The following is a 23,991-nucleotide window of genomic DNA, read 5'->3' on the forward strand; positions in this document are numbered from 1 at the left end:
TGCACAAACACTATTATTGTCTCTCATACATACTACTATAATCTCATACACACTATAGTTGTGCATTTCTGCAGATATGATTCTCTATGTGAGAGCAAGGACAGTATTATTTACTTCTCAAACGGCCTCTCATACCAATGCACTGAAATGAATCAGAGCTGTTCATACATGGGTGCACCATGGACGTAAGAGAAACCTCTTTTAAAGCTAGTATATGTCTTGCACGTCAAATTATAGAATAATTTAAAATACAAATCAGAGCACAACTTAAAATAAAATGTATTTTAATAAGTTACCTCAAAGCCAAATTGCAATTGAACATTTCATATAAAATGTATGCAATTTCAAATCAGAAACCTGTGTACCAAGAAAAGTTTTGTTTCAATACACAGATTTTCCAACATGAATGTCAAAGCTGAGAAAGTAGCTTTTACTTTAAAATTGAGAAACTGAACTGAAAACAGTGACTCTGTGATGATGCGTTGAATTTATCCAATTTAATGGCGGCACTCTATAGATCATGAGGCTCAAAATAGATCACTGAATTTAAGACTAAGTAGTTAGGATCTGTCCATCCATCAATTATCTGCAACGCTTACCCTCAGTAGGGTCACGGGGGTGCTGGAGGCCATCCAAGCTCTCTACAGGCAGTGGGCAGGCGACACCCTGAACTGGTTGTCAGCCGGTTACAGGGTACATAGAGACAGACAACTCACTTGCTCATTCACACCTGGGGACAATTTGGATCGGCCAAATAACCTGACAGGGAGGAAACCCACGCAGGCACGGGGAGAACATGCAAACTCCACACGGGGAAGCTGCGGAAGCTGGACTTGAACCCTAAACCGTGGGGCTGCACGCTAACCACCAATCCACCGTGCTGCCTGGTTTGGATCCAACCGATTGGATTTGACAAAATGTAATTGGGTATATTCAACACTAAATTTTCCATGTTTTGAAATGCAAAACACATTTTAAATAAACTGGACCAAAAACAGAGAAAAAAATGTACATAAGATAAGATAGGTAAAAAAAAATAGTAAGAGCACCTCGTAAAGTGACAACTTTACTCCATCCTATACTTCTATTTCTTATAGACTAATAGTATCACAATGACGTGACACTTGCCAAATGAAAAAATACAATGCATACATTTAAAAAAAATGTAAAAATAAAAAAACACATTCACAAAAAGACATATGCCGTTTCACTGTTTGGTATCATCACTACCTGCCCCCAAAATGTACAGTGTAAAGACTAAATCATTGAACAAGGGAGCGGGCAGGGGGAAACATTCACAATAAGACTTCCAGTGAGCTTTTCATAAAAAAGCAGAAGACTTAAAGCAAGTGTCTACGGATAATAAACAGAAGTGGTTGGTAAAGAGCTGCATAGGTAAAAAGTTATAAATGTTACATAAAGTAACTTTTCCTCAACTAAATGATACCATCACAATCCAGTGAAGCATCTGCTCTGCTGTCAGTGTATTCGGACACTTTACATACTATTTTTTTCAGCAATTGCTGTTTAAGTCCATCGCCTCAGACATCTCTTGGTGGGCAGAGTCTTCATCGGTGGTCAGTGGGCTTAAAGCCGAATCCAGCGGTGCGATCGTAACAGGTATGACCTTGGACTGCTCACCCTTCGGTGTTATCCTAAAAACAAACACAATTCTCCATCACCATGCACAAAATAATTACAACAGTATATGTATCCAAAGTGTCGTAATATTTAAATCACTGCATATATACTGTATATCGTCGTAATTGTATGAATTTTCCCGTTGTGTCATTTTCATTTTTTCACTCATCATATCAATATTTTATTGAAGTTTATTATTTAGTGGTAATTAATGCACCTAATGATTATGCATCTATTTTAATGTAGTTTTTTACTTCTTGTTTTATTTACTTGGCGTCTAAATGTATCCATTCATCTCGTTGTTATACACTACTACATGTAGGATTATATACGTTTATATGCATGTATGCCAGTGTATATATGTGCATATATTTGTTTTGTTTTTGTCAAGGGGTGAGAGCTTATAAGCTATGCTTCTTCCCACCCTTTTCTGAACATTTTGTGGTTTATGTAGCTCCCTCCTTTTTCTATTTTTACATGTTTTAATTTCCCAAACTTTTTTGACAATGATTAGGAAGCCTTGCACTGCTTGTGATGCATATTCAGAATAAATAAATGACAACAACAACTCCCCCCTAAATTGTTCTAAGTGGTGTTCTGATTTATTGTTGGAGGTGCCTTGACATAAATCTAAGCTAACCATTTTGGCAGATCCACAAATATAGCAGCAATTTACACTGGGGTTATACGATTCTTCAAATATGTTGCAATCTTCGCACGTGTTTTTCAGGTCCACAAAAATTCCGATCTACCTATGCGATTTTGAATTTTGCGTGTGCATTTATCAAGACATATGACTATTAGATCTTGAGTAAATCACAAAAATATGGATTTGAACAATACATTTTTGAGACAGACTTCCCCCTATATAGATGTTGGGTAAAAGTGATGGTAATATGTAGCTAATATTTTCAGTTACAAGAAGTTCGTCCCATTACAATTGACCATTGTGAAACGCTACCTTAATTTTTTACATGTCCCATACTAAATGTCCATAATTGATACTTAATCCTCAAAGCAATACACATGTCATTGTTTCATAGTGTCTTGTTTAGGTGTTGCAAGCAGAAAACAGAAAGCAAAAAACATATAAATATATAAATCATAGTTACTCTATTCATCTCTGTGAATTACCTTTTACATGACTGGGTGGTGTTCCTGCAATTTAAAGCAAGTTCAATTCAAGACTTTTTAATGCCTTTTGACATCAAGTTTAAGACCAAGTTGACGAAAAACAGAACCAAAATTGAAATAAAACAAAAAAACAAATACTTTTTGCACACGATACATCGTGCTTTGTACACAATACCTGGCACAGCTTTTAGCCATGGCAAAAGACATTTGTCGTACAGCCACTTCTTATTGAATTTACACTTTCTTAACAGCATTGTTGTAAAAGAGTAGTATTGTAAATTGCATGGTTTTGGAAGTATTCTGTTATAGAACTCAATTTAAAGGGAGAAAGATCTCGCAAAAGGAGATCCAAACACAAAAGATCGCACCTACCGGTAGTAAATGTCTTTGTCCGAAGTTGCTATGTATATTGTGGGTGGAACAAGGATGCAAAAGTAAATAGGTGAATTATTAAAATGGACTGTAGATAAAAGTTACTAAATATTTTTAGTTCAGACAAATACAAATCGTGTTAATGTATTCAAATTGTAAAATCTTGTAAAAGTGGATTCAAGACGTTTTAATGCCGATTAAGGCTTTATTTGTAGAATAATCAATTCGATGCCTTTTAAGACTTTTTAAGGATCCACCGGAACCCTGCTGGAGAGAGCTGACTCTCCCGTTGTGAAATTAGATTTCTTTTTGTATACTTTGCTGTGCGATGAGTTCTAAAACACTATATTGAAATCCTAGCATTTTCAAGAATATCAAGCAAATCGTACAAACCCTGTATGCGAATGAATGTCAGCCATTTTGAAAGCACACTAATGAGACCACCACAGCCTTGTTCTGTTCTCATAAGCCCATAATATTCTGTTGTATTGATTTTTATTTGTTTTATTGTAACAAAAACCTCAACAGAACTTCTCGTCCACAGTGCTTTTACCCATCACTTTGTATTAAACAAACCAGCATAGAATGAAAAAAATTATAATTCAGCTGGTAAATAAGAAGAGACAAACCCAAATCGAGGTGATGAGTGAAGAGAAGGTGGGCCCACACTTTGAAAAATAAGCGGACAATTAGAATCTGCTTTTTTCTGTTGGCCCAAGTGGAGTCAAGATAAGGAAACACGTTTTATGCGCGTTGAATTGGTGTTCTGAAAAGGTAAACTGTGGCTGAAGAGCAGTTGCATGCGCAACATGTAATCTTATGTTGGAGAGGGAGTTCCGTTTGGCAGAACTGGGATTTCACGAAAATTATTTGAAGAGTTTCCCACTGTGAGTGCCTTGGTGAGAAAGGATCAGTTTATTTTAGAAAAAAATGTTTAAGGACCAACATAAACCGGAAGGTGCAGTCTTTTGTGTATGGATCTTCTTTTGCGACATGTTTTCCACAAATTAAGATTTATAATAGAATGCTTCCAAAACCATGCAATATACAACCCTATTCTTTTACAATGGTGCTGTTAAAATACAGTAAGTGCACTGACTGTTATTAAAAACGTTTATCTTCGTCAGTCAAAGTGACTTACCTTGCATCTGGCACTCTGCTGTGCAAACTACCCGACTGGCAGCTAACTTTCCCAGAGCTCCCTCCTTTGCTCCGTCTCTCCCCCCCTTCTCGCTCTCGTTCTTCACGCCTGGAGGCTCGACCAGAAACGCCCTTGTCTGCGTGCTCCCTTGAAGGACCCTGGCTATGAAGCTGATGATTTCCCAGAAGCGAAGTTCCTGCACCACTGGACTGAATGGGCTGTGTCGCACCAGTGCTTGTGCCCATCGACTTTGATATGACCTTGAGCCTGTGTGAGGACTTGTAGTGCTTTTTCTTGCGCTGGACGCTGTTATGCTTCAGGAAAAACTCACAGGACTCCTGGAGGACCCGTCGGCTTTCACTGATAGGACTGTGGATTGGTAAGCATAGTGAAGCGAGAAATATAAAAATATATTTTAATTTAGTAAGACAACGCAAGAAAGATCTTCTTACTCTCTTTTGCGAGTCCTGTTGCAAAAGTAGGCCCATTCAGAGCAGGTCTTTTTGCTGCTAACCCAGAACACAGCAGATATTCCGACAACCAGGGTCATCAAGTATTTCACCAGGAACAGAGAGAGGTCAGGGCGTTCATGGTTGGTTGTCTATGGTAAAGAGAATAACAAATGTAAGTTTACCACACAGAATATTTTTTTACTAAGGGGGCTCCACTTCCTTCTCACATTTCTGACATTCAGAATTCCAATATGTGCCTCAATCACTGCAAAATATAAATTTTTATTCCATTAGAAGACTACTTTTCTTATATCGATTTTTTTTTTCAAGTTTTGAGATGTTTTATCATGTTTCTACGAAAATGCCAGTTAAAAACAAGTTAAAATGTATGACTAAAAGGACGGCACGGTGGGTGAGTGGTTAGCGTGTCCGCGGCACAGTTCTGAGGTCATGTGATCAAATATAGCTCCCAGCCTTTTGCATGTACTGCTTGCACATGCGTGGGTTTCCTCATTCCAAAAACATGCACTGTAGGTTAAATGGCTGGGCCAAATGGTCCCTAAGTGTGAATGATCGAGTGGGATATGTCCCTGTCTCTGTGTGCCCTGCGACTGGCTGGCAACCAGTTCAGGGTGTCCCTTGCCCACTGCCTGAAGATAGCTGACATGGGCTCGGGCACCCCTGCAACCCTACTGAGGATAAGCGGTGCAGATAATGGATGGTATAACAAACAAATATTTGGTTGGATCCCTTAACTACAAGGGTCTTAGAGGGACAATATCCTGTGGCACCATAAATTAATAAATGTAAGCAATTGTAAATAAATAAATAAATAAAACTAAAAAGCACACTTTTATTTAGTTCTAATACACTTAAATAACAAACTGCCCCCTCCATAAAAATGTGATGCAACTCTGGACAGCCTTCTCCACTGTTGACAGTCCCTGGCCTGTTCTAGGGTCATGGCAAAGTTGGCACCAGTCCATTCCTTAATGTTGTCAGCCCAGTTTTTTTTTTTCGGTCTTCCTCTCTCTCCTCCTACCCTTTACATTCTGTCCTGGAAAATTATCTTGGACAGTCCTGATGATCTTGTGACGTGATCATTCCACTGAAGTTTCCGTCTGCGCACAGTTGACAACAGTTCTCCGTAGGGGCCAATGTGCCCGCTGATGGTGTTGAGCAGCGTTTTGCTTACATCATGGGCTAAGTAGCCAAGACGTTTCCTGTAGCATGAAATATCCAAGGCCAGGATTTTATTTTCCTGTTTTGTTGGACGTCCATGCATAAAGAAGATGGAAGTAACCAGCACTTGCATGAATCTGATCTTTGATTTCACTACTATGTTCTTGTGCCTCCAGTATGTATGGCCAGTGGTTTGAGATATCCTAGCCATGATTTATGGTTCTGACCCATCTTCTGATATGACAGCTCCAATATATCAAAATTTGGTGACAGGATCCATCTCTCTGTGGTTGATGGTGAGGTTTTTGGTGATACGTTGGGGATTGTTGGTCATTACTTTTGTTTTTTTCTGGGCTGATTTCCATCCCATACTAGGTTGATGCTTTGTCCAGGCGAATGACCAGATCTCCAAGTTCCAGTTCGTCTCCTGCCAATATGGCAATATCATCAGCAAAACAGAGATTAATGATGTTGTGTGCCCCAATACGGTTTGTACCTTCATGTTGCTCCAGAGCTTCAGACATGATACTCTCTAGGAAGATGTTGAATGAAGTTGAGGAGAGAATATAGCCTTGTCTCACACAGACTAAGGTTCAAAACCACGCTCTAATGGTACAATTGATAAGTACCACAGAGTTGGTATTAGCATAGTTGTTCTATGGTCTGAACTAGTTTCTGGCAAATGTTGTACTTCCGCATGGTGGCCCATACAGCAGCTTGCCATACTCTGTCCAACAACTTCTTGAAATCAACAAAAACATGATAGGGGTTTCTCTGGTGTTGTTGAAACTTCTCACATGAAAAAATACAGTATGCATTTTTTAATTTTATCCACTAGTAATTTCCCGGCATACAAGGCGGATTTTCTGGACAACTTGGGGTTTTTATGTGCGGAAAATAGGCCAATATAGAAGTGGACTTACCTTGTACGAGCAAGGGATACTATATTCTTGGCAGTGGTCGTTGATCCATGTGTTCTCCCATGTGCTGCGTCGACTCTGCTCGTAAGTGTAACATGCTAACAAAGCCACCAGAGGGACCAGGTAAAGGCAGCTGAACACACCTATGCGAATCATAAACTTTTTGAGTTTTTCCTGGTTGCGCTCGTCGTGTTGGATGACCTGGCGCACGTGGTTTAGAGAAACGATGCCGGCAAGGATGAGGAAGAGGCCCACAATGACGCCCACACACAGAGGAGCGATCACAAAGTAGCGAAGAGCCTCAAGATCGTAAAGTCCCACGAAGCAAACTCCGCTAATGCTGTCCCCTTCCACCTTGTTCAGTGCAAGCAGCATGACGGTTAGCGCTCCGGGGATTCCCCAGGCGACTGAGTGGAACCACACCTAAAGGCGCAAGAGAGCTTTGAACAGCATGCAAAATGAGCCTTGAAGAATATTAAAGCCCATCGCTTCAGAGGATATTTCAAGCCTCAAATTGATGTTAAGCAAGTTGAGACAGAGGGCCACTTTCTCTTATCTTTCTGTTCAATGCATAATGATTTATTAGCCCATTGGCAGAACATTTTGCTCATTCTAGGTTTTATTTTTCCTTATTCTGGGATATTTTATCTTGTTTTGCTAAGATAATTAAATTATCCTAATATTAATTGTAATTTTTTTTAAAGAAAAATCTTAGATTATGTAACACACTGTAAAAATATTTGCTTGCTTAAATTTAACTAATGTAAATCAATTATTTAGTTCAGTGTTTCGCAACCTTTTCTGTACCACAGACTGGTTTAATGTTTGATGATTTTCTCGTGGCCTGGCTTAATGGCTGATGATATTCTCGTGGCCTGGCCCAATTATAACATTTGTAATAATAATGCTAAAAATTATAATAAGCCTGTTTGTGTAATTACTAAACCAATATGGATATAGATAATATGGGAACACACATTAAACTTTATCTGATCACACAATTTTAACTCAATTGCTAATCGTACAATGTTGTTTTGGCTGAACTCTTTCCCATAATGCTCCATTACAACATTGTACAACGTGCTACTGAGAATAAAGCGCCATAAAATTTGGCGCTCTCCCTAACTCTCCCGTTGTATCCTAGGACGGGCAAATGTGATCATAGGTACTAGTCAACTAGTGCACAAATGTGTCACTGTAAAGCCTCGTGTGTAATGCGCAACCCAACTTCTAAGATTTTTGGGGGCAAAAAATTGTTTTCCGTACATACAAATAAATACGGCTTAGGCAAAAAACAAGGCACTTTTTTTCTGTGTGTGGCATGGTACCAAACGACCCATGGCCCGGAACCAGTCCACGGCCTGGTGGTTGCCGACCACTGATCTAGTTGATTCATTTGATTAGAATTTTTTTCTCTTCTAATTTGATTTCTAACAAAATAAGAAATTCGATGCTTAAAAAAAGAAAAACTGTCTACCAAATTGCAGACGATTTTGCTCATTTTAAAATGTCTTTTATATTCAATAGAAATGATCATAAGCACTTTTATTCACCATCTGTTAGATGAGTCGCATAGTTTAAGGACCTCTTCTCTTTTTTATAGGAACAAAAACTGTAAAATAAGACAAAATTTACTTAATTTGGCAAATTATGTTAAAACTACATGACAGAAAATGAATTGTAATCCACGGGCAGAAACCTTTATTTTTTTTAAGTAAAACTTTTATTTTATATTACGTTATCTTAGCCATTAAAAGTACCTTATATACTATTTTATTTTTCATTTTGCTCAGTGTTTCAAATCAAATTTGCTGAAATTAATCATTCTATAAACAAATGAAAAAAAATGTACATGTCTCCGTATTTATTTATTTACATAAGCATTTGAATATTTGAAAAGTGTACATTATATTATCATTGTCGAGAAACCAGATTTGAGACTGTGTAGCACGGAAAGGCAAACTACAGCCCTGGGGTCACATATGGCATTTTAATCCGGGCCGCTAGACAAAATGGTAAAAATACAATATATTTAAAAAGTAATTCATTAATTAAAAAAAGTAATACTAATAAAAATGTGTTGTTCTGGTATCGTTCTTCCCTTCATGTGGCCCCATAGAAACTATATTTTTCATTGCGCTCATTGCCAACGTTCGAATGGATTCATTTTTCTTTACATGCTTTTTATTTAAATCATTTATTTCATGTATCAAATTAATGCAATAATAAACAGTATTGCTTTTCAAGGTGAAATCAAATTTAGTGCTTTAAAAAGGAGATAATATATCATTTTGCTATTACTTTAAAACTTTGATTTAAAAATAAATACATTTATTTGTAAATCTTGACTGCTTCTAAACCATTTGGGTAAAATGTCACTTTAGAAACAACTATTCAATGAAATATAACTTTTGCAGATAAAAGCGGATGAAAAACATTGGATAAACTGGATGGATAGATATCTTTTTTCCTGATGTATTGCCAAAGTATCTGATTTAGTTGCCAATTCTGCATTGGCATGGACAAAAGAATGAATACATCAGCCATTTTTCCCTCTCCTGTGCAAAAAATATATAACTGGCCTGCGTCTCAAAAAGTTTGCCCAACCCTGCTCGACCATCTGATACAAAAAAAATCAAATGTGAACCCAATACGGCCTTTGACTCTAAAACTTTGCCCCCTTTTTTGATAATACCCCAAAAAATTCTCGTTTACTAAAAAAACAACAGGACATGTGGCAAAAATAAGCAAAATGTTTTGTCAAAGTTTTTTTTTTCCAGCCATAGACAATCATTTAACCTCACCGCTTTCTTCTCTATGGCTTCACAGCTCCATTTGGGTCCAGCTGCCAAGAACCAGGTGATGGTGAGTATGACCCACCAGACGCATCCAGCGATTGAGAAGAAGTAGAGAAGCATAAAAAGCAGAGTGCAGCTCTTGCTTTGTGATCCCAGAACAACCGTCTCTACACCTGAAGAATGGACAGCCTCGGTGCAGGCTGCACTGTTGCCCAGCAGGAAGCCGATGAAGTAAATGAGTGAAACAAAACTGTAGCAAACTGCATAAAAGATAATGGGACGCTCGGGGTAGCGGAAGCGTTTGACGTCGATGAGGAAAGTGAAGAATGTGAAGAGCGTGGCACCCAGGCAAATGATGGAGCAAACTCCAATAAAGGTCTTGGCAAATTCTGTATCGTGAGCTTTAAAATACATATTGGAACAAGGTGGAGCACAGTCCTGAACTCCCAGGAATGAAGCACCATGGCCGGGTTTGGCTTTCAACTGCAGCGGGCACCAAAAGCCCAAATCTCTCTTAGCGGAGTTTGAAGTCGTTGGGGTAGAAGCGGAAAGCATGGAATTACCTCCAAAGCCACACGAAGCGAGTCTAGGATGGAAGAAAATGTTTTAGTAGACTGCCCTTACATAACTTTTGTCAAACTCTTCTTACTTGTCACACTGGAGCTCAGGAGGCCAGATCATTCCAAAAATCCGAATATTCTCCCAACAATCGGACATCACAGCCTCGCAGTCTTCTCTGCAAGGTTGTTGCACTGTGTTGCCTTCAGCGCACGCTGGGAAAAAAGCCTGGCACAGGAAGTGGTGAACATTCGGGGAACAATGAAGACTTGCCAAAGGCATAAATGGCTGCAACGACAAAATGAAACAACCTTAAGAAATGATGTCCTTTGCTTTTGTGATATATTAAAAGGATTCATGTCCGGTGTGCCTATTTTGGTATATTTTTGTATCTACAGTATTTTCAAATAGGAAGTGCCCTGGCAACCCAGGCGCTTAGGGGATCCTTGAATCGTGTTTATTCAGGCACCATTAATAGCTTACTTTTACTTAAACGGGAAAAGAATAATAACAAACATTTATCATTCACTGAAGTATTTTGAAAAATATAATTGGAATGAATGAGTGTAAAAATCTATTCACCAAAAACAACTATTTCTTAAAGGAGCAACTACAGACAGAAAAAAAACACACACGCACACAACTATTTCTTTTGTAAGATACAATAATGAATTAAGATCATCTCAGGGCCTATCTTTGACATATGTGCTTGGAAATAACTGTAGAGGGAAAAGTAACAGACAAAGCAAAAAACAAACGTTGGAACCCAAAAGACAATTGTACAAAACTCAAGTTTCTAAACTGTATGAAGGATGATTTTAGAAACGTAAATGAGACTGTTCCCGATTTTTTCCTACTGATTATCAAAAGGGTTGCTGAGCCACACTTTATTGGTTACCAGCCAATTGCAGAACACACAGACTGATGCTTACACACACCTAGGAAAGATTTGGACTCGCCATACATGTTTTGGAATGTGGGAGGAAACCGGAGTACCATGTGAAAACCCTTTGAGCAGTGAGCAAAGCCACACAGGAAGGCTAGGGGGTGGAATTGAACCTAACTAATGGGCGGATGTGTTAATGAATTAACACAGAGTCGTCAACAACGAATAATTAAAAAATGTTTTTAATAACTTTAAGTGATACTAACCAGTTGAATTTAACAACTGGCTAATAATTTTTCTGTACTACTGATAATATACAGATTTGTACTTTTATTATATTGTTAACTAATACTACATTTCAAAAATGTTTTACCTTTAAAGCAAAATCAGAACAATAATGCTAATGTATTCCGGTTCCAGATCAGGGGATGGAGTAATTGTGCAATAAAACAAGAAGAAAAATTGTGTAGTTTGGTCACTTTGAGTCTGTGTAGTTTGCGTTGCCTTGTAGCATGCGTTTTGGTTGTACTACATAATAGAGCAATATGTAGTAGTCAGATATTACACAGTGTCTAATTAAAGAAGCGACAGCGAACAAATTTAAGCACTTTTCTATCATGGATTGGTGCAACAAGTCTCTTATTTTGCAAGTGAAGCAATTTTTTTTGTCTTTTTTGGAAGCCGATTTTTCTTTTTACTTCATTTTCATTATTTTAGCGTTAATTTTAGTGCAATTTAAGTCAAAGCTTTAGGACTGCTACATTTAAAATAGTGGAACAAATCTGCTAAAAGAGGGGCTATTTTATTATGTTAGTCCGTTTATTTTGTTTGCCAGACAAAAGGCAGGAAATTATTTTGGGAAATACGACCAAGAGGTCATTGGATAGCACACCATTTGTGAGGTTTTTAAAAGGAAACCCAGCACATCAACATTATTCATTTTGAACTTTTTGGAATAATTGAAAACTCAATTTACTGCCAAGCCACTAATAATATACCTGTAACCATAACAAATGCCGACCAGTGTGTCTTTCTTATAGTGTTTATCCCCAGTAAAGTTTGTGGACTCCTTGTAATCTAGTTTCGCGTAAAACGTTAGGGAGTACAACCTATCCTTATGTGGTCGACTGTTGGTAAAACTATCTGTTCAAACAACATGCCTGCAGACAGAAAAAAGAGTAATCAACACAGCCCAGAAAGTCATTGGCTGCTCTCTGCCGAGTCAGGATGACATTCCTGGCTTGCGATACCGCAACAGAGCCATTAACTTAATAAAAAAGGACTCCTCTCACCCTGACCACTAACTCTTTGACCTGTTTGACCGTGCCCTTTGAAACAAGGATTAACAGGCTCAAAGACAATCTCTTCCCCAAGGAAATTGCCACCCTAAACAAGCACACAATACAATACAATACAATACACTTGTACATCTTGGCAGTTGTATTAAAAAATGGTTATTGTATAGAAAATTGGTTATGGTCAAATGTTATTGCAGCTGAATGTTATCACACATTGCACTGCAATGTTATCATATCATTGCACTATTAATAATAATAATGCATTTTATTTAAAAGCGCCTTTCAGGCCACCCAAGGACACTGTACAGACAATGAAAAAATACAATTTAAAAAGTTGTAAGCGAAATAATAAATAAAAACAAGACATAAAATCATAAAAACATAGGAAATGGAGAAGCTATGTGTTGTAGGCAGTCCTGAACAGGTGTGTTTTTAACCAGCTCAGTAGCCTAGATGGTAGGGTGGTAGGGTGCCCGCTCTGAGACTGGGAGGTCGCTGGTTCAAGCCTCGGCCGAGTCATACCTAAGACTTACAACATTGGTACTCATTGCCTCCCTGCTTGGCGCTCAGCATTAAGGGTTGGAATTGGGGGGTTTGGTCACCTAATGACTAAAATGGCTGCGCCCTGTTTGGCTGCGGCTGCATCGGCTCGCTACAGTTTAACTGTACGGGTCAGGTGTATCGACATTTTGTTCTGTGTGCATTGTTACAAAGAATGACAATAAAAGTAAATTCTCTCTCTTCTTCTCTTTTAGACGGGACGTAAAAGTGGAGAGAGGTGTGCAGTTTTGGAGGTCCGGAGGTAGATTGTTCCAAAGCTTGGGAGCAGCGCGACTGAAGGCTCTGGCTCCCATGGTGCTCAGGTGGGCAGGGGGCACTGACAGTCGGAGGGAGGACGAGGATCTGAGGGAGCAAGTGGGGACGTGCACCTGGAGAAGGTCGGACAGGTAAGGAGGAGCCAGGTTGTGAATGGCCATATATGTATATAGGATAAGTTTGTAGCTGATGCGATGCTGAACAGGAAGCCAGTGTAGCTGTTGGAGAACGGGGGTGATGTGCTGCTGGGAAGATGTTTTTCTGATGATGCGAGCAGAGGCGTTTTGAACCAGCTGAATTTTATGGAGGAACTTTTGAGGAAGGCCGAAGAGGAGAGCATTACAGTAGTCAAGGCGGGATGTGACAAGACTGTGGACGAGAATAGCAGTGGTGCAGGGGGTGAGGGAAGGGCGGAGTCTGGTAATATTGCGGAGGTGGAAATAAGCAGTGCGGGTGATGGTGTTGATATGTGAGTGGAAGGTAAGCATGCTATACAGGATGACACCCAGACTCTTGACCTGGGGGGAGGGGGACACTAAGGAGCTGTCGATGTTGAGAGAGAAATTGTTTACTTTGGATAAAGTGGATTTGGTGCCAAGAAGGAGGAATTCTGTTTTATTGGCATTTAATTTAAGAAAGTTTTTTGTGAACCATGTTTTGAGTTCGGAAAGGCAAGAGGTGAGGGAGGGAGGTGGGAGTATGGAGTTTGTCACTATTGTAACAATTATGACAACTTGGTCCACTCTCTAAGGCAGCACTACCTTGTAAAAAATTGTGACTAAATATCCTGACATTGTTTTGTCTTATTTTTCTCTTTTAAACTGAATATATGTATTATCCGACCACTAGATGTCGCTGTAACCGAAAACGGGTGCTACAGAGCACAAAGTATAATTAAATGGAGACTCACAGAGACCAAACTGCACCATTTATTTTCCTTTCAGCCATTTAAAAGTGTTTTTGGGTCCCCCTAAAAGCAAATGGGCGACAATTATGTCATCTCCTTCTTGGCTAGGCTCATGTAAAATAAATACAAATATACGACCTACGAGTATTCACAAATATGCGAGTTTATGTGATAGTTAATGAAGTTTTGCTAAATATTTAAATAGATATTCTTTTTTTTTTTTTAAATGAATGAGATTTTTTACTATTAGGAGGGACTGAATGATACACAAATGAAATTCGTAATGTTTTTTCCCTTTTCCTGATCATATTTTATGTAGGGAATAAATATATGTATATATATTTGAAAACGTTGGAATGTTTTTAATCCAAACTCAACTTTACTATTTCTCAAACTTGGGTTTTCTCAAATAATCTTTTTTTTTTAAATAGTGCAGTATGTCATTTGACAATTAAATCCCCCTTGTATTTGGACACGTCTCACTTGTAAAATACATACAGGTAAATGCTAATGGGATGTTGGGCCATGGGCTAAAAGAAAAAAAAAGTGTCCCAACTCCAGAAAATATTGTATGTTAGACTGAGCTGAGTTCTGATGCTTGGCTGATCGCAAGTTGGGACACTGCATACTTCTCTCAGTGGAGGTATGACTGTGTACAGAATATGAAGCTAGTGAGTGATTAACAGAGAGAGTGTATTCATTGTGGTATGCAGTGCAGGCTTTGTGTGACTCTGGGCGTGCCCATCCCCTTTCCTGCGCGAATCAAAGGCTCCACACAACAAGGTCGATGATTAGTTGCCTTTGGCTAAGGCTGAGGTGAAATCAGAAGCCTTTAACTTTTCCAGATGAAACACAAAAGATCCCCCAGCACAACATGGTCTGTGCTTGCCATTCTAACATGCAACCCAAACCTATTGCCTTAGGTAAGGCAGCATGGTGTAACCATTGAAGAAGAGAGCTTCTGCTAAGAAACAAGACAGATTTTGATTTCATAATCAAAAACACATTACGCTTTCCAATTTAACAATACATTTGAACAGAAATACATAAATATGTGTAATATTTCACTCTGCCATGAGTTCCCCATTTACCTAAAGTGAAGAGTCAACATTCGCTCCTCATCCATCCTCTTTATGTGTCCAAACAGAGTACTCTCTTATCCACACACCTGCTCAGTTCCACTACTTTTCTAGTTTTGTCTCTCACAATTTCATTTCTCAATCTATCCAATCTTGTCACTCCTAACATACTCCTCAAACACTTAATCTCAAAAACATTTAATTTCCTTAAAAAAATAAATAAATAGTATAGAAAATAAATAAATAAATAAATAAATCAGATTACACTCAAATGATTTTCAGATTATACGCTTTCTATGTGGCTGGTTCTTTGATGTATAATCATCTGAATCTTGCTTTAATTTACACCACAAATTGGCCTTTTGCACATTAAACCTTTTCATTTGTCTTGATTGCACTAAAAAGAGAGACAATAATATAATTACAATAAAGAACATTCATTCATTCATGTTTGCTGTCACCGTCTGTTGAGATTGACAAATGTAGCAATGTTATATTTCTGGTCAAGTAAATTTGTGTTGGGGCCTTGAATGACACACTTGTATGTTGACTCAAAAATAATGTTTATTTTAGAATATATATAAATAGTATTACAATAGATATTTACTTGTTGTTTTAGAATTAGATTCCAGGTAATCTGGAAACTGAGTAGGTGTTTATTTCTCCAACAAAGCAGTTGAAATAACTTGCAGGTTCCCTGATCAAGACGGTATTGTGTTCAATCCATGCCATTTCCACGGTAAGTCTGCCAGAAGGTAATTTTACAAATATTTAGCAAACAAACCTAAGCCCATTACAATAATTGATCATGAGTCTTTCGCAGCACAGCATCTTTGTTGTGAATATAACTGGACTTTGACTTGGCCCCTCCAGATCCTTCATTTGAGTTTTTTAAGCCATTCGGAGGTGGATTGGCTGGTGTGTTTCGGACCTTGTCCTGCCGCATGATCCAAGAACGCTTAAGTTTGAGGGCACTAACTGATGGTCGGATGGTATCCTTCAGGATCTTCTGGTAAACACCAGAATTTATTATTCTGTGAACCACGGCAAGTTTTCCTGGTCCTTAGGCAGCAAAGCAGCCCAGACCATTACATTGCCGTGCTTCACCATGCTTTACTGTAGGCATCATGATCATTTTTTCAAATTCTGTGCAATTTTTAAGCCACATGTAACAGGCTGCACAACTTCCAAAAGTTACATTTTTTGACTCATCAGTCCACAGAATGTTTCTCTAAAAGTCTTGAGGATAATTAAGATGCTTTGTTTGCAAACATGAGACGACTCTTTGTGTTCTTTTATGACAGAAATGGTTTTCTCCTGGGGACGCTCCCAGCGATGCCATTTTTGGCCAGTGTCTTACTTACGAGTCATGAACACTGACCTTAACTGAAGCCAGCTAAGCCTGTAGTTCCTTGGATTTTTTTGTTTTGTTTTGTAACCTCTTGGATGAGCTGTCGTCACACTCTTGGAGTAATCCTAAATGGCCTACTACTCCTGGGAAGGTGTACCACTGTTCCTAGTTTTCTCAATTTGTGGATAATGACTCTGACATTTGTTTGCTGGAGCTCTACAGCCTGTTGTTATGTTTTCCAGACTGAAAGATTTCTATCCCTTTTTTTTTCAAATTTTTCCTGGAATTTCTTTGTATCTTGGCATGTCAAATATGCTCTTGGGATTTTGTAGCCTACATTAAACTGAATCTGGTAGACAAAGTAAGTAAATTCTTGATCTAACACAGATGATAGATACATTTTGGGCGTGGTCAGTGGTATTGAACTCATCTTTTTCAAAACTGTGGAAGGCAATTACTTTTTCATTTAGAGCAAGATAGGCCTAGATTTTTTCACCGTTTTAAAACAGCATTTTTATTTCCTTGGGTTGTCTCTGAGTGATATCAAAATTGGTTTGCTGATCTGATACTTTTGATAGTGATATTCAAAACACAGAATTCAAATAGGGGGCACAAGCCCCTTGGTAGCCAATCTTAAGCAATTACTTTTTAACTTAGGAGTTATGATCGCCACTAGTTTTAATTTAGAGTACATTAAGGGTGCTCTATAGATTCCATCCTGAGCAGCACAATAAGGCACAGTAGAGTATGACTCGTATGATCTCAGCAGGTAATAATTTTTCAAATCTTGCCAACAGACTATGACTTTACTCTATTTAAGGTCTCATGGGACAATGTTGTCATTTTCAGTTTGTCACACATGGCGAAATATTGATTCGCTCAGATCGGGAAAAAAACAGTTGAGTGTTGCTTCCTAATGCTTCATGAAATTACACAATATGAATCAGAATTATTGGACTAGGGTCTGTGTGTAGTGGTAAATAGAACTTCACCTAAAGTACTAAGCGCTTTTATACCTTACATGGCCTATACAGCGCTTTAATGTTCTCATAAATGTAGGATTGTGAGCAGCATGGAATTTATAGCTCATTTTTTTGCCCCCCGCAAAAGTTTATCCAAAATTCCCTTTTTTCACTTTTATTTTGAAGGAGACTTTCAGACCAGAAGGGATGTCACATTGGGAGCCATTATTAGTCCATTCCTGTCAAGACATTTTATTAACACATGGCACTATCACCATCAAGATTCCAGAGATATATTTTTGTTCATACATAGTTTTTGGCGTATTTCATAGAGATTTCTAATTTCTTTATGAATTTTAGCAATTATTTGTGGTGTGTCAGTCACATTGTATTTTTTCCTGTATCTTTCAGTTGATCTCTGTTTTGGCTTAAAGTGGAGCTCGGACGCTTATATTGACTCATCTCTTTTTTTAAAGGGACTTAAGCTGATGCAAAATTGTTAAACAAACACACACAAGGAGAGCAGAGCAGCTTATGAATGACCTATATTTCATGTTGATGATGTTTATGTATTGTTTGTTGATGCCCTTGCATCATCTATTGCAGCCTGGCCATCCTGCAAGGTTTCTTAATTTCCTTGTGCTGAGGTTTTTGAGTTTTTCCTCGCCGTCATGTAGGTGTTAGATAATGGGGAGGTGTAATAATAATCTGTAGTCTGTACAGCCCTTTGAAACTTGTGATTAAGGGCTATACAAATAAACACATGATATTCATTGATAACTTTCAATGGATTTGCCTTGAACTCTCATACAAGCAAAAAAAGCAAAATTTCTCTACCACTGGCCCACAACATTTACAAACATTAAGCATGTCATTGTAAAAAACATGTTTGCTCGACCTAACCTCAGATGAAAAAGTTTCCTGCAACCTTTACTCTTTTCTGTTTTACACTGGTCACTTTTACTTTTGGAAACTCATGTTATAAAGAGTATTTTTTTTCCATGAAAAGAATATCTCACCTCCATTTCACTGGCTGCAACATTCTGATCATAGTGCTCCATCATGTTGGGAAAGAAGGTCATGTTGTAGGAGAGCCCCATACATCGATGGACCTGAATGGGCTCGCAGGTGAAAAGACTGTGAGCACTGCAGCCTTGCAGCCAAAGCAGACCCAAGCACATCAACATAATCATAATGGGGGCTCACTGGAAATGCCCTGCTGTTTAGTTTCCAGTATGAAAAAACCTTCTACAGTTAGGTTCCGTTTGAAGCTTTTGTAACCTAATATCGAAATTCCCTGACTCTCTCGGTTCGTTCCACCTATCCTGGGGTCATCTGAGGAGGCGATGACAGGAGTTGAGGGTGCAGCTTCCCCATTAGTTCGCTGCATGTGCTTTTACTTGGGGAAAATTGTCCAACATGACTGAAACGAGAAGAAAATAGTGTAGAGGTTACAGCTGCTTGCATACACCATTTTTGTTGTTTATCAAATCCCTGGAAGTAAACAACTTGGGGAGTGATGCATGTCAGGAAAAGAGACTGTTGTCATAACAACCAACTATTATCAGTTACAGAATTGTCTTATCAAGAGGAAGAGATGTAAATCTGTCTACTCAAATCCCAATATTTATATTTCATATCTCTTGAGCCCTAACAAAGATACAAAATTAGATCAGTGTTTCTCAACCTTATTTAAACGAAGACACATTTTTTTTCATTTAAAAAAATTATATATGTTGTGGCACGCTGTCTGTTGAAAATGTTTACAAATTAATTCCCGGCACCAGTTTAATTTATTTTAAATCTTCAATAATCACCTTGTCTATATTGATAAGGCACTAATCACTCACTACTTCGTGCTCCGGTTATAGCTGGTTCACGCTTTGCGGATTTTAAATTGAATTTTTTTTTTTTTTGTCATTGATATCAACGTCCCCGCGACCCTACTGAGGATAAGTGGCGAAGATAATGAATGAATGAATAAATGAATGAATGAATGATGTCAACGTACTGTGCATTGTGTTATGCAGATGACACCAGCCAGCAAATGTTATCACAAGTGAAAGTTGTATGTGGTTGTGTTGGGTCGGTGTGACTGTCTGCGTGAGCAACTGCGATAGGCTTGTATATTCTACCAGTCAAACAGTTGGGCGGGCAAGTCAATGCGGCCACGAAAACAAACTGAGAAGCATAGCCACAGCTAGCTTTTAGCAGGTTGTTACATTCAAAGGAAATTTATCAATGAAATCAGACTCTGAGGATGGTCAGAAAAGTGCAACGAAATGGTGATCACCAGCGGGTACTCCGCGAAATATTATCGGGTTCGGGAAGCGACTGAGAGTAAAGCAATTGCGGTGCCGCAGGCCTGTCCCACTGCTACGGCTAGGCTACGTTACAACTCTCACAAGCCACCTGTGGCAAGCCTGTATCTCACAAAGACCTAATCCATTAACAATGAAATGGATAACTTGGAGACCTGGCTTGATACGAGGATGCCCAATGCTAGCGTGCAACTAGCCAGCTGCTCTGTAGATTAAATTCCTGCACTGAAAGGAGAAGCCTTCCAATTCTGTTGTGCTTTTTAAAAATGACAATAAAGACTATTCATTTAACTGCAATTATGTGTTCTGTGTTTTTAATCGTAGATCTATAATTGTTATTGTGTTACATTCTATACTCTCAGTTGGTAAGGATGTCACCTCAAGGTAAGCTTGACTCTTGGCGTTTTTTTATAATTGGGCGCCGCTACTTTGCAGATTTTCGCAGGGGTTTAGGTCCCCATTAACCGTGATAAATGGGGGATTACAGTATTACACTATTGAAATGAAATGAAATGATCTGCATTTATATAGCGCTTTTCAAGTCAAGGACTTCCCAAAGCGCTTTACATTGTGCTTCACATATCCCAATAGCGGCTGTGATCTGTGCAGCCATGTAAGGCGCTAAACTGCTTATTGGGGGTATTGGGGTTTCAGTGTCTTACCCAAGGACACTTCGGCATGTAACACGGACAAGCCGGGATTCGAACTGGGATCCCTCAATCCTAAAACGATCGCTCTACCTCCTGAGCTACTGCCGCCCCCATTTCTTATCATTTGTGGTCACCGTGACACACAGGTTATTACTTTGAATTATTTTCTTTTATTTATTAATTACCGTATTTATAACTCATTTTTCAGTGATTACTATGTGTTTTCATGTTTTTTTTCCCAGTAGAAAAACAACAAAATAACTTTTAAAATCAGCACAAAAACAAAATTTGCAAGTGGAACAATCAAATGGTTTACTATGACCTAACTTGTTCCATTTTAAATAAAGTAAGAAAATTATTATTGAAATCGGGAAAATTATGTGCACTAATTTTATTTGATCCGATTTATTCTAATTACTTTTTCCAGTGAAATATTAAGAAAAAAAGTTACTAAATACATTTGCCTGTACGACCTCATGAGCTGATAAATGGGGTTGTCTTTTGTCATTGAAAACAACGCAATAATCATTGTTTACGAGATTAAGGTAATGCAGGATAAACACATAATAGAGACTTAAAAGAGAAAAACTAGACGAAACAAATGTTACGATAAATAGGCAAAAAATTGTTGAAAAGACGAAAAAGATATTGTAATCTGCTGCCACTTACTGATGTGGCTGAGCGTTACAGTTACTCAGTTCATCATTGGGAAAAAGACAAGATAATAAGCAATGGCATAATTTTTAGCAACTATAAAATTTGGCAATTTCCTGCGGCACACTGGTTAAAAAAAAAAACACTGGATTAGATGGATAGCACGATCCTGTCCAAAGCTATGATGACTATTAGACTGGGAATTTTCAGAACGATCCTTATTTAATCAGTTAGATATGCCTCAACTTGCTTGAACAAATTTAAAACTAACGTTTCAGAAATAGGACCTATGCAAAAGAACGTTGATGATGAATGCTACCCGACGGGTTATTGTGTAGAAGGCAATTTTGCAAAAAGTACAGAAAAGTTCTTAGTTGAAATATTGGTAGTTTAAGAAATATGCATAGAAACCACACCCCAAAAAATAAAATAAAAGATTGAATGCAGCTGCGTCTGTTATAGATACATATTAGAAAGAATCTGTTTCTAAATTGGATTAACTCCAGAGTTTTGTGTTAATAGACACATGTGCAGCACTTAACGGTAGCGACACGTTAACATTGGGTTTTAATGACACAAATCAATGTAGTCTTTGAAGAAACTAAACGATATAAAAGTTAATAAAAGTCAATCTGCGTGAATAAAAGTTTGAATACGGAGCTTGAGTCAAACTAAAGAGTCAAAACTCCTCGGAATGCAGTAAACAAGAGGAGGGTGCGCAAGGCAACATTGGTAGCAATAACAACCTTGTTAAAAATCGAAAGGAAAAAAGGGAAAACAGATCAAACTTACCTACCACTGATATGAATAGGGGACGAGTAGCATGTATCAACTTTGTAGAGGATCCTTAGTGATATTTGATAGCGTGTTTCCTGAAAAAGTCCAACAACCTCCAGTTAGTCTACTCCTACCACGTGCTGCGTTTGTGGGTATTGGAAAATTGAGCTTTTCTCTTACAGGCACGAGGTTTCTTTGCTGTCATACTCTTTTCGAACAAAATTCAACGTATTACCGATTGTTTTTATATTGGGGTTCACTATGAATTATGTATTGTGACCCAATACTAAATCTATTGCACCCTGGTCATCCTGAAAGGGAGATTACCACTTGTGGGGCCTCTTCTGAAGGTTTCTTATTTTCCTCATGCTGATGTTTTGAGTTTTTCCTTGTCCGCGTGTTGGTTCAAAATCAGGGGATGCTGTAATTGCAATCTGTGCAGTCCTTTGAGACATTTTGTAATTAGGGGCTATACACATAAGTTTTTCGACTTAAACAAGCACACAGCTATAGAAAGGTTTGGACAAACTATTCAGTGTGTATAAATTAAAATATTTAAAAATGTACAAAAAAGATAAAGCCCAAAATTATTCAACCCTTTTTTATACTCAACTCCTGTAATATGTCCTTTTTCTATGACTTTATTCATCGACCATTTGGACTTAACATACAAAACATGAACAATGAAGAGCAACACATTTTATTTTATGTAACAGTATTGCTACACAATTATACACAAAAATAGCAATATTGTAATTATATTTAAACATATATAGCATTTATTTCATATTTGTTAAATCTTTAAATGGAATACATAACCCCAATATACAAAAGACATACATGTATAATAATATACTTAAACGGGCAGTGTGTATTACTTGACCACTAGATGTTGTATTGTGTAGTGCAACCGAAAACCAGTACTACACAGCACAAGGAACAATATAGACTAAAAAAAACACATTTTAAATTCTTTTCATTTCATCTATTTTTTGGCCAGACTTTCGTGGGATTTTGGTGTTTTCATGTACCGTAGCAGAAAGACGGCATACAATTGTGTCATGTTGGGTAAAAGAAATGCAAATTCCTCACTTACGAGTATCTTAAAATATGCACGTATATACGGCAGTCACATCAATACATACATACATACATACATACATTATTATATATATATATATATATATATATACACATATGTGTGTGTATTTTTGTGAAAAAAAATTTCACCACTAAAAGGTGTTACACAATTCTTGAAGACCCTTTAAATGAAAAAAAATCCCTATCAGTGAGTAAAGACACTTCAAATAAAAAAAAAAACTAACAGCATTTTTTAGCATTCACTAATCTGCAATAAATTAAAATCCAAAGAGAACACACAGTGAAAACAAATACTCAACAATTCTTGGTTGTTTGTATATGTGCCGACCTTTTTACCTTGATTGATTCATTGACATTTTTATTTTTTCCACCGATCGTCAAAATAATCAACTGTCATATAAAAAAAAGACCAAACAAAAGGGGAAAGCAGGCTGACGGTAAAAAGATCATCTTGGGCAGGTCTCAGGCGGCACAGCAGCTGAGTAGTTAGCTCGCTGCTGCACAGTTCTGAGGTCATGGGATCAAACCTTCCTGTGTGGAGTTTGCATGTTCTCTCCATGCATGTGAGGTTAATTTGCCAGTCCAAAGTGTCCCTCGGTGTGAATGAGTGAGTGAGTTGTATGTCTCTGTGTGCCCTGCGACTGGCTGGCTGGCAACCAGTTCAGGGTGTCCCCTGCCCACTGCCCGGAGGTAGCTGGGATGGGCTCCAGCTCCCCCGCGGCCCTACTGAGGATAAGCGGCTCAGGTAATGGATGGATGGATGGAGGGTCATGTCTTTTTGACAGTCCACCCAGATGCGTGCTTTCATTTTTAAGCATTTAACTGTTCATAATTCAGCCATTATTGTTGCCAGGCTGAGAAATCTGCCCAGAGGCCTTCGGAAGCAGATTTGCAGGCCCTGCTGAGACATAACAAGTGACGATGAAACTTTTGGTTTAGCTAATCAGATTACGAGTTGGCAATATCAAGGCCTTCTTGCAGGCGTAAAGGA

General features: G+C 38.2%; 1 protein-coding gene across 1 annotated transcript; it reads right to left on the reverse strand.

Annotated features, from left to right (window-relative positions):
- Window positions 1-1,053: 1,053 nt before the first annotated feature.
- Window positions 1,054-22,034, reverse strand: fzd6 (frizzled class receptor 6). The gene is made up of 8 exons (XM_088326435.1): window positions 21,915-22,034; window positions 18,517-18,920; window positions 10,290-10,486; window positions 9,647-10,226; window positions 6,846-7,265; window positions 4,741-4,889; window positions 4,289-4,657; window positions 1,054-1,655 (listed from the first exon to the last, which is right to left on the reverse strand). Exons 2-8 carry the CDS (start codon window positions 18,688-18,690, stop codon window positions 1,514-1,516), a joined length of 2,031 nt encoding a protein of 676 aa, XP_088182561.1. The 5' UTR covers window positions 18,691-18,920; window positions 21,915-22,034; the 3' UTR covers window positions 1,054-1,513.
- Between the last annotated feature and the right edge of the window lie 1,957 nt (window positions 22,035-23,991).

This window comes from Urocampus carinirostris, chromosome 2 (assembly GCF_059441175.1).
Source record: "Urocampus carinirostris isolate Australia breed hairy pipefish chromosome 2, RoL_Ucar_1.0, whole genome shotgun sequence".
Taxonomy (NCBI): domain Eukaryota; kingdom Metazoa; phylum Chordata; class Actinopteri; order Syngnathiformes; family Syngnathidae; genus Urocampus; species Urocampus carinirostris.

What these genes read in the sequence shown, in the direction of transcription:
- fzd6 (XM_088326435.1), bottom strand. Translation starts at nt 18,690, where the DNA reads ATGATTATGTTGATGTGCTTGGGTCTGCTTTGGCTGCAAGGCTGCAGT. An exon ending in TTGCAGCCAGTGAAATGGAG is followed by an intron (nt 10,487 to 18,516) that starts GTGAGATATTCT and finishes TTGTCGTTGCAG; the next exon opens with CCATTTATGCCTTTGGCAAG. An exon ending in GTATCCCTTGCTCGTACAAG is followed by an intron (nt 4,890 to 6,845) that starts GTAAGTCCACTT and finishes TCTTTACCATAG; the next exon opens with ACAACCAACCATGAACGCCC.